The following is a 10,000-nucleotide window of genomic DNA, read 5'->3' as shown; positions in this document are numbered from 1 at the left end:
GTATCAGTTTTAATTGCCACCGTAAAGGAGGTGACGTAGTCATTTGTTGGATGAAAAAAAGGAGAAAAAGTGGAGACCAAAACGTATACTCTATACATACATTACATAGTTACATACATACAACAATCAACGAAACGACAGAACACAACAACAACGTTTAAGGATCCCAACTGGCCGGAGGCAAACCAGTTGACTATTTACAAGTGCAGCCGGGAAGTTGAACCAGGGACTACCAAGGAACAAATTCAACGAATGATTAGAACGGGTCTGGAACCCGGGATCTCCGGATCTCAAGGCAAGCGCTCTAACCACTGGGCCACTCTGCCTATACAACAAAGATCAGGTTGACGACTCCTAATTTGGATATCCAAAGGATATGGCTTGCATTATCATACGTGTTATTCTACCTCTGGTATATTCAAGGCTTTCACTTTGCTGTGGAGTGTAGATTGGCTTGTCCGTTTGAAGTAGAACAATCCCATCGGAGTAACTGACAAGAACTTTCACCTCCTTGTCAATGGTTAGTTCAGTTTCGTTGGTCTCGGCAACTAAGTAGGCGTAGCGTTTGGTAGAAATGTCATCCTGGTCGGCACCGTCCATAGGGAAATCGTCTGGATCTAGCTATTTAAGTGAGAGTCACAAAGAGACAAGTTTGGCCCTTGCTATGCATTTAAGGTTAAATTGCAATTGTATATAGTAGACTTCAGTAGCTCTTTAATTACAACTGCGAGTTGCACATTTAGATATTTCATTTTATCACTATTCGGAACAAATGTCGCCTGAACTTAGTTTTAAAGCCTCCCCTTTCCAAACCGTCATACAAGAGAGTAACCTAAAGGTCATGGGTTCGACTCTTGTTCGGAGCAATATACCCGAGTTATCATAAGGGCTGACACGAAGAGCCGAGAATAATACGTTAGGGTAGACAGCCGACACTTCAGACTGGATTATGCATTAGTATATCCTTATCTTACCTATGGAAGTATACTATGGAGTAATAATTACGAAGCGCCTCTGTCTTGCATTGTGAGACTCCATATATAATAAGGTAATTCGAATTATAAATGACGCTCTGCTTCGTGATCACATTCACTCCTCACTACGCTCAACCGGGTATCCTAAAATTTCCTGACATTGTTAAACTGTATACTTGTAAATTTCTTTGTGAACATCTTTGTGCTTTTAAATCTACCAATCTTGATCTTAGCTATGTATTTGAGCAACATAATTACAATACTAGAAATGCCGAGCTTCAAGACACCTAAATGTGGCCCCCTTCAGAAAAAAATATTGGAAAGTTCTGTCCACATGTTATAAGATGTTATTTTTGGAACAGTATTCCATTAGTAATCAGAAAAAAGCCTATTATTCATTCTTTCAAGCAATCCTTGTATCGTCATTATCTTGCTCAGTATTAATGTTCTTTAGTTCGTGCTATCATCTTCTCGTGTGTCTTTGGATTTTGTAAGTGTACTATGTTTTATTTTTAATCAATGCTCTCTATCTTAAAAATGTTTAAGGCGACAAAGGGCATCTAATTAGTTCTATTATATTTTGCCCTTTCTCTGCTATTAGTGGTTCCTACCTCTCGTCTTATACCTTTGGTGATGCGTCGAGCCTGCACGAAACCACATGAAAGCCGACAGAAATGACCTAAACGCTCAAGTCTTAATTACAAAATCGCGGGCGGAGATGGATAAGCGAAAAGGACGAAAATTTCATATAGAGGTGTACTCGTAAAAGCGGAGCAGAAAGAGCACTTAGCTACCAAGTTAATTCACAAGTAACAAAGGAAGTAACAATTCAAACGAAAAAGAACTTAGTTTTGGTTTTAACCTTGAACAAGAAGCTGATAACAACTACTGAGTTATGGACATCAACTTCCCAAGAATTTCACGATTCTGTAAAGTCAATAGAAAATAAAGGGGTAAGACAGGCCATTCCGCGTGGATAGCTCACGCTCAGAGAACACATTCCGGCCATGTGATTGGCTGTTGCCTAATCCCCATGGGATCTGTACAGCGTGGAAGTCGATCTAAAAATAACTTGACACATATTACCTATGAAAAAAGGTATGTTTGGGGAATGCGATCTCTTCCCCTTTATTTTCTCTTGGTAAAGTTTACAAGATCGATTCAGTTTTTGTTGTACGTTCTCACCTTTAGTTTCAGAATGCCCGGTTCCTCTGTTGAAACCGTAAAACGAAAGATGTTAGTATACATGGTGCACACGTCCCCATGCCCCATGATAGTATTTTCTAACCTCGTCCCCAGGGCGCTTTTCCCTTGCCTCGGAGGTGGGCCCCACTACAAAGCCAAGGAAAAGCGCCCTGAGTTGAGTTGAGCTCTGAAAGTTATTTTGGTCTCGTGCCCATGGTCGCGCAGCCAATTATAACCAATCAAGTGTTAAAATAACGACGCATCATGACCACGGCTAAATTTAGATTGAAAAAAATATATTATTGGATGATGTCCATGTATGGTAGATATGTTCCGTCCCCTCATCTTCTTTTGTGGTGTACCGATACGGTAACAGTTTGGAGATTGACCCGAGAAGTAGGGAAACACTGGGTGCCCGAGGAATTTTTTTGGTTTAAGTTGCGAGAAAGCGCTTCGTGAGTCAAATCCAGCGCTCGAGGGCGAAAAAAAAACCAGTATGTCCTCAAATGTAGGCTGAAAATCGGGTTGTGTTCTCAAGCAACCCGGGAAAAAAATATTATCACCGATCGAAGTGACACAGCGACGGTGATATAATTCGGAGGTCGTGAGTTCAGTTCTCACTCATGGCAGGAATTCTCCTCTTTCATTTTATTGGAATTGATGCGTAGAACATCTTTACCGTCGACTCCGAATCAGAATGCATTCGCAGACAACGTATCGTCCAATTTTTAAATACGCGCGAAGTACACCTCAGTCTAAAGTAAATACATTATTGCTAATAATACGCCAAACTAAAATTAAATATCAACAAAACGTACCACTCATGAAGATTCCATTGGTTGTTGCCAAGTTCCTTTGTTTTCCAGGGTACTCTAAGGCGGCAATCGTCACATTCACTGGGTTTTTAACGTTATGAAGTATGACTGATATTGTCTCTTCTACGCCAAGATGGAAAACGTTTGGCGCAGTGATAAAAATCTGAGCAGAGCTGAAAAAATGAAGGCCATCAGTTATTTGACTCAATATACGCCATGGCCCACTCAGATCAGAGACAATTATAGCCGTGAGATAAAAAAGAGGCACGAAATGTCACATGACTTTGGGAAACCGTTGTAATGTATGCGGATTTTTTACATGAATTTCTACGTCATCGATCATCACGACCCAAGGTCATTCTGCATACATTAAATTTGGATAATTATGCGATTCCCCAAGCACGTTCATTCTTTAAAAATTCCATGTCACCGCATTTCGTGACAGTAGAGAGGAAGTAAATTACGGGATAATTTTCCTCTTACAGCACCTTTGTCTTCAAGATCATGTGATGACCTTGAATGAATATGTAATCTATAAATCAGCTGATGACCCAATTTCATTTTATGCGTTGCATGAACCAGTAGAGAGAAAAAATTTTAACCAGGTTGACAGAAGACTGAGAAGATTCAGTCTACTCAGGATTGCAACTTAAAAAGTTACGATTTAAGCTCATATTTGCTGCTTGAAACTTTGCAGTATCAAACCATGTCTGCAGTGTGATAGTTCAAACATCTTTTAGGAAACAGTCCTTGGGAATCAAATAACTCAGTAGTCGGATCAAAGGGTACGAATGTAACTGCGGATTTTAGCGGAGATGGGACGAAAATGTCGAACCTACTGAGGTGATGATGATAAGATCGAATGTCAAAATAGCCATGCTTTGATTGCTGACAAGAATTACGAATCCTTAAAAGTGTCACCGATTCAATAAAAGATTGCGGAAAAGACATATAGTATCAACTACAAGCTTGCGTTTCACAAAAAGCAGAGAAAGTCGACTCAGGTCACAGAATACATGGTACTGTGTAACAGTGTAATACAATTGATATTCTCACGTATGAAGTCGTTGGTTCAAATTTTTAGCATTCAATCAGTCTTACCTCTCTGTTGATACCACTGCAGCTACAGAAACTGACAGAGTAATTAGAATAACGAACATTTTGGTTGTCCGCGAGTTTTGTAATACTGTAATAAGCAGCGGCCATCAATAGCAGACAGCCATTGTTTATGTCGCTGCAATTGCTGAAACCCTAACCTACGGGAAGTAAAGTAACGTTATGCTACGTGTATAAAAAAAGAATAAAATCACTTTGGTGTTATTCTTTTGGCGTTCAACAAGCCCTAATTATAACTGACAAGAAGAAATAAATTGTAATAGAAGAGATGTTACAGTACTTGTTATCCCCGATAAATAAACTGAAGGGAATAACAATTTCGAAGAGGGGGGGGGGGCGGATTTTAGAGCAAAAGAGAAACTGCTCGCAGTCTACACTATCGCGTCGCTAATAAATACAAAGGCGAGAAACACAGAGTGTAGATTCCAATACCCCCCTTATGGCAAAATGTCTGAAAATTTTTCCCGAATTTTGCCGATCGAATTTCTCCCACTTCCAAATGTCGCTTGCTTCCCAGGAGATAGTTCATAGATTTGCTCGTACTGTGGCAAGAATCATCATTTACCCCCAAACACCGTCCCAAAACGGCATCAAATTACCCGAGAAAACACAGAAAGAGAGAGGCGCGTGACCTTTCACACTTATTTGACTGTTTATTGGAATTCGTGAAAAAACGATAGCGATTAATAGTTGTTATGGAACATACCTAATATTACCCTTGATCAAGTAAAGGGAAGGATTACGTTTATGGAAACGTTGGCCGTGTAGCACTTATATTTGAACAGACTTAACTGAATAGAGTGTAATGTGAAGTGCTAGTTTTTCCACCCCATATGGACCATCTGAGCGTTAGCCCTACTAATGGAAATGGGCCCACACAAGGAGGTCCACAGGTCCACACCAGCTTTCAGGTTGCCGCAAACTGACCTGCCTTAACAAATAGTATATGTATGCGTACGTAAGAACTGAGAAAACTCTGACCAAGGTGAGAATTGAACCCACGACCTTCGTTTTAGATCACATTACAGCAAAGATTGGACTACAAGTAGTCCTTTTTTCACCGCTTAGTTAGGCGAGCGCGAGGAGAAGAACAGGCACGATAAATTTTACCGTGCGTGGTAATGAAATCTCTGCAGATAAAGGCCATAGCATACATTTCTTTTATCCCTTGGGACCTGTTGGCTTAGCTCAGACGAAACAAGACACCTATTGTTAAAGACATTCATACAGGAAAAACAAACAAGTCCCACTTAAAGCTACGAGGGAATTTCAGTGGTTGATTTTACTGATGATGCTTCTTCCGTGCAAGGTAAGGCAACTTTTTGAATTACATTACCAGGCTTGCAAGCCCTCAGCTCGATTGCGTTATTGTAAGTTTCTCCATCTTGCTTCTGAACTGAATCGTTTGAAGAGCGAGGCGTACCTATTTATATGCAAATTAGTGGCATGGTAGTTTGGAGTTTAGGCGAATTACTTGACATGAATGATTCCAACTGTACTGATTTTTCTATACCCAAAACCCCATCAAATCACTCGAACAGACACAGAAAATAAAAGGCGAGCGAACTTTTATATTTATCAGACTGCCGGGAAGGGGCGGGGATGCTCGTCGGAAAATTTGAATTAAACCCCTAAAGGAGAGCAATTAATGTGGACAGGGACAGAGACGGAGGCTCAGGGCGTTGGCCGGGATATGTCATCTCCACGAAAGTTATTTTTACACGAGCGGAAGTCTTTGTTCTAGGGGAAGTCTGTCTTCCGAGACGTCCGCATGCAGTCTTGCCTCGCTCTTAGGTTCTTAGTGAAAAGAGAAAATTACGGGGCACGTGGAAGGCTGATGAATATTTATTTTCTTTCAAGCATCGGACCGAGGTAGGCCAGCATGCGGACGTCTCGGAAGACTTCCGCTCGTCTAAAAATAACTTTCGTGGACATGACATATCCCAAGGGCTGGACCGGGAGCCTCCCTCTCTGTCCCCTCATTTTCTCTTGATGTGGATGTGGCCCAGGTTTTTTTTAACCCCACAAAGCAACCATTTTTAAAACACATTAACTATATATTTCTATATTTCGTCGCGTGCAACCCTAAACGAGACCTTCACTGCTACATATGATGAAGACCCTTAGTGAGACCAAAATCCGAAATTTACACCCTTAAGCAAGACGTCCCCGCCCCTTTCACATGCCCCCCCCCCCCCCCTATCCTCCTTTCCTGGGCCTGACTGTTACCAAAAACGGATTTCGGGGATAAAGTTTGCGATTTATAGTTTTTATGGAACATTTCCCTTCATCAGTTGAATGAATCAAGCCGAGATCGACTATTGCGAGTTCCGCCGCTTTTTACGCGAGCACAAGGAGAAGATAGGCACAAGAAAAAATGTCCTCGCGAATTTTTACCGTGGGTGTCTTGCCTTCGCGCTCGACTAAATAGATAAATAAGTGGCGAATGAGGGACTACTCGTAGTCTAAGTAAATGTAGGAAATCGATAACCGTTACGTCCTTAGGGCTGTTTACCTGTGGAGGATGTTGTTATTTAGTGAATAAAAATTTGACCTTACTTTCTTTTGACAAGTGGGTGAAACTGATACCTCTTCAGGAAATAGAGTACATCTACATTTAGTTTATCCCTAGAGACCAAATTGCTGGTTTAGCTCGACAAGTCCTGCAAAAAGTTACGAGAGAATTTCAGAGGTCGATATTACTGATCGATATTCTTGAGCGTATGATGCTCGTTCCGTGCAAGGTAAGGTAACTTGGGTTTTACATTATGGTTACATTACCTGGCTTGCAAGCCATGATTTTATGCCGTCCGTTTTAAGCGCAACTGTATTGATGTTAAGAATAAAATACAAACAGTGGCGATAAACATTTTAAAAAATGCATTTTATGTTGACTTGACGCTTCGTATGATATGGGGAGCGCATATCTCGTTCAACACAAACCACCAACTTTATGCAGTCAAGTTAGACGAAGGAAGAATTTTCTGGAGAGGCTTCCTCCTCCGGCAGTAAAGCCTGTTGGCATTCTTCGACTACATTTATACTGATTTATTTTAATATCAGACACTCCTGCTGGTTTGCTTCTCTGTGACTGTGAGGGTGGTCTCCAGTGAATAAACGATTGACAGAGGTTTGGTTATTATTTCGTAATTTCAAAGAAATCAGTAAACACAAACAAACAAGCAAGGGAGCGTATATATTTATGAGGGACCTGGCTTCAAATCGTTTGATGGTATCAAATTGATCCATTCAAACGGTATCAAGATCGTTGTTGCCCATAATTTTCTTAATATAATGAGCAAATGTTTTTCGTTGCTGAGATAAATCCCTTTACCTATATAGGGCAAATATATTTTCACGTTTTTTCTAAATTCGCTTTCAACGGGCAACGAATATTATTAATTTGTGAGACTCAGGTCCCGTCCACACGTATCCGGAAATTTGTGAAAACGCAAATTTTTTCTTACGAATACGGCTTGCGTCCACACGTATCCAGCGTATTTTCCGGCCGTATCCGGAAATTTTTGAAAACGCTCTCCAGAGTGGAAATTTTTTTATCCGATACGAATACGTATACGTGTGGACGGTCGTATCCGCAAATTTGCGAATACGCTTACGTCATTCTCTTGGATCCAGTCTTCACGGCGAGCATTAAACAAACATGGCGTACAGCAAGGTTGTGTCTTCTTTGTTAATTGCTTTGATTTCTAGTTTGATGTCATGCTTTCAGATAAATGCAGCTGTGATAAATTTACACAACAAATACTTTTATTTTCGTGATCATGAGCAGTAGTTCAACTTCATCATCGGTCCATTTATATGAATCAGCATACTTTTTCTTGACGTTTTCAGAAGATCTAGACTACAAGCTTCGACTGTTTACACCTTGCAGTTGCTATGGCGCGGAAGAAATGACGCCAAATCGCAATTACGCGAATGCTCATTTCAGGATTCTCTCCGGCAAAAGAACTGTAGAGCAAATCAGAAAATTTCCGGATACAATCGGATACATGTGGACCGCTGTAAATGATTCGAATACGCTGCGTGTGGACGCGAAAATTTTCGCAACCGCAAAAAAATATTTGCGGAAAAAAAAAAATTCCGGATACGTGTGGACATGGCCTCATAAGTCTGAGACATGGTTCATTACTACTCTGGTTTGAAATTGACAAAAGGTAGCCTGCACTTTGTACAAAGCTTGTTAAGCCTACCTTTTACTCTAAAGTTCACGGACTCTTCCAATGTACGGATCACGGGTCACGTGCAATATTGCTATGTGTGTGTGTCTTTTTTTCTTTTACAATGTGATAATATTATGATATGCAAGTGGTCTTCAGTTTGTTGTTTGTCAACGTCTTCGTCAAAGTTATCCTTGTTTTACATGTTTCTCCAAGATTCTTTTTTTTTTTCAATAAATTTATTTTATAATTCACAAGTTACATCACATACAATACTCAATTACATTAAAATACATTACTTAACATTTAACAGGCATTTAACATGCTTAGGCTTGCACTATATATACGCATTATTTTATCAAAACGTAAAGCAAAGAAAGGAAACTTAAGGCTTCCATAACGACAAAAATTTTGCTTTTTCACCTTTAAAATATAAAATTGATCTTTGCACGATAACGTTATCTCTAACAAAATAAAAAACTGAAGGAGATTTGGGGCATCTAGCCACTGCAAAAAGATGTGTCTCTTGCCGAGAAGAATGTAGTTATTAAGAAGTTGGGGTTTAGGATCTTCAGGGTTATAACCGCAGCAAACAATACACTACCGAATATTGGTCACAAAGACAAAAAGGCATTTCCAGTCACTACACGCACACACTGCTTGGGTAAACATTTTCTCCTTTCCGTGCTCTAGTTTCGCGATTGCCTCTGACGAAAAGGTACCGAGTTCCATTCTGCCTGGAGTACCTTACTGGAAAAATCTATCTCCGGTAAAAAATCGATTCGAAAAAATCAAATTCTTACAGGGAGAAGCTAAACTCAGCATGGGTCTGTTCTTGTCAGGTCATCTCAATGCACATAATTGTTTTAAGACTGAAATGCAAGATAGGTTGTGTTAACATCTCCAGGGTGGACCCATTTCTTTCACTAGCTCGTCCATAGGACAGATGTCCGCCGCTTTTGTTGACTTAATGTAATCACCAGTTCGTCTGGTCTTAACTGAAACAGAAAGATCTTTCTCTATTCTCTTTGCTATTTATTTTTTTGTTTTTGTTTCTTTAAGGTTCCAGTTGCGGGCCACCAACACCGCCGTATGGTTCAATCATCTGATTTACCCGAGGAATTGCCATAAACACAACGATGGTTCAGTGGTTTGTTTGGTTGCAAACCAGGTTTCTACTTGTTTGGGTCATCACTGATCACATGCATTGGGAATTCATGGACGGATATCAAATTCAGATGCCTGGTAAAAGTCACTGTCACTGTCATGCTCAAATTAATTGAATTTGCATTTTGGCATTCGGCCAAGGCCCGCTCGGTGGCTATATATAATTTGGTGCGCGCGAAAGCATTCACTTGGATTTAGTGCTTTCTACGATATCCTGCGGTCAAGTCCGATTTACCCAACAATTGGTGAGATTTTGCTGAATTTGGCCAATTTGCTTCCGCTGACTTGTACTTAATTAAGGAGGTATGGTTGGCTCACGGGGCTGAAAGTTATTCTCGTATGCTGATCAATGTTGAGCCCTGTTGGGCACGGTTAGTTTCTGGAAGGGTGACCATCTAGGAATAACCCTTGCTGTGCGTTCCAAAGTTCTTCAGCTTTCCATCCATTCGTGGTGGGTGAAATGAGTACCATCTTACTGGGGACAAGTTTTGCATGCAATATATGGGACTGGAGTGGCGCCCACCCCTCTCTGGCATAAGTCACGGGAGAGTAAAGTCTCTGCTTA

General features: G+C 40.6%; 1 protein-coding gene and 1 long non-coding RNA gene across 3 annotated transcripts in view; one reads left to right on the top strand and one right to left on the bottom strand.

Annotated features, from left to right (window-relative positions):
* Positions 1 to 4,234, bottom strand: part of LOC138028208 (venom factor-like) — a 49,266-nt gene extending 45,032 nt beyond the window's left edge. The window contains exons 1-4 of the mRNA XM_068875658.1: positions 4,076 to 4,234; positions 2,978 to 3,147; positions 2,160 to 2,185; positions 408 to 621 (exon numbers count right to left, since the gene is read on the bottom strand). Coding sequence (XP_068731759.1) covers positions 408 to 621; positions 2,160 to 2,185; positions 2,978 to 3,147; positions 4,076 to 4,134 — 469 coding nt within the window. The 5' untranslated portion in view covers positions 4,135 to 4,234. The remainder of the gene's footprint in view (positions 1 to 407; positions 622 to 2,159; positions 2,186 to 2,977; positions 3,148 to 4,075) is intronic.
* Positions 4,235 to 5,183: 949 nt separating this feature from the next.
* Positions 5,184 to 10,000, top strand: part of LOC138038139 (uncharacterized) — an 8,458-nt gene continuing 3,641 nt past the window's right edge. The window contains exons 1-2 of one of the 2 annotated variants that reach the window (XR_011130193.1): positions 5,184 to 5,399; positions 9,331 to 9,513. This is a non-coding gene — a long non-coding RNA (uncharacterized lncRNA). Of the gene's footprint in view, positions 5,400 to 7,151; positions 7,221 to 9,330; positions 9,514 to 10,000 lie in introns of those variants that run through there. The other variant, XR_011130194.1, reaches the window with a different exon arrangement.

Source organism: Montipora capricornis, chromosome 2 (assembly GCF_036669925.1).
Source record: "Montipora capricornis isolate CH-2021 chromosome 2, ASM3666992v2, whole genome shotgun sequence".
Lineage (NCBI taxonomy): Eukaryota > Metazoa > Cnidaria > Anthozoa > Scleractinia > Acroporidae > Montipora > Montipora capricornis.
This window is presented reverse-complemented; position numbering and strand designations above follow the sequence as displayed.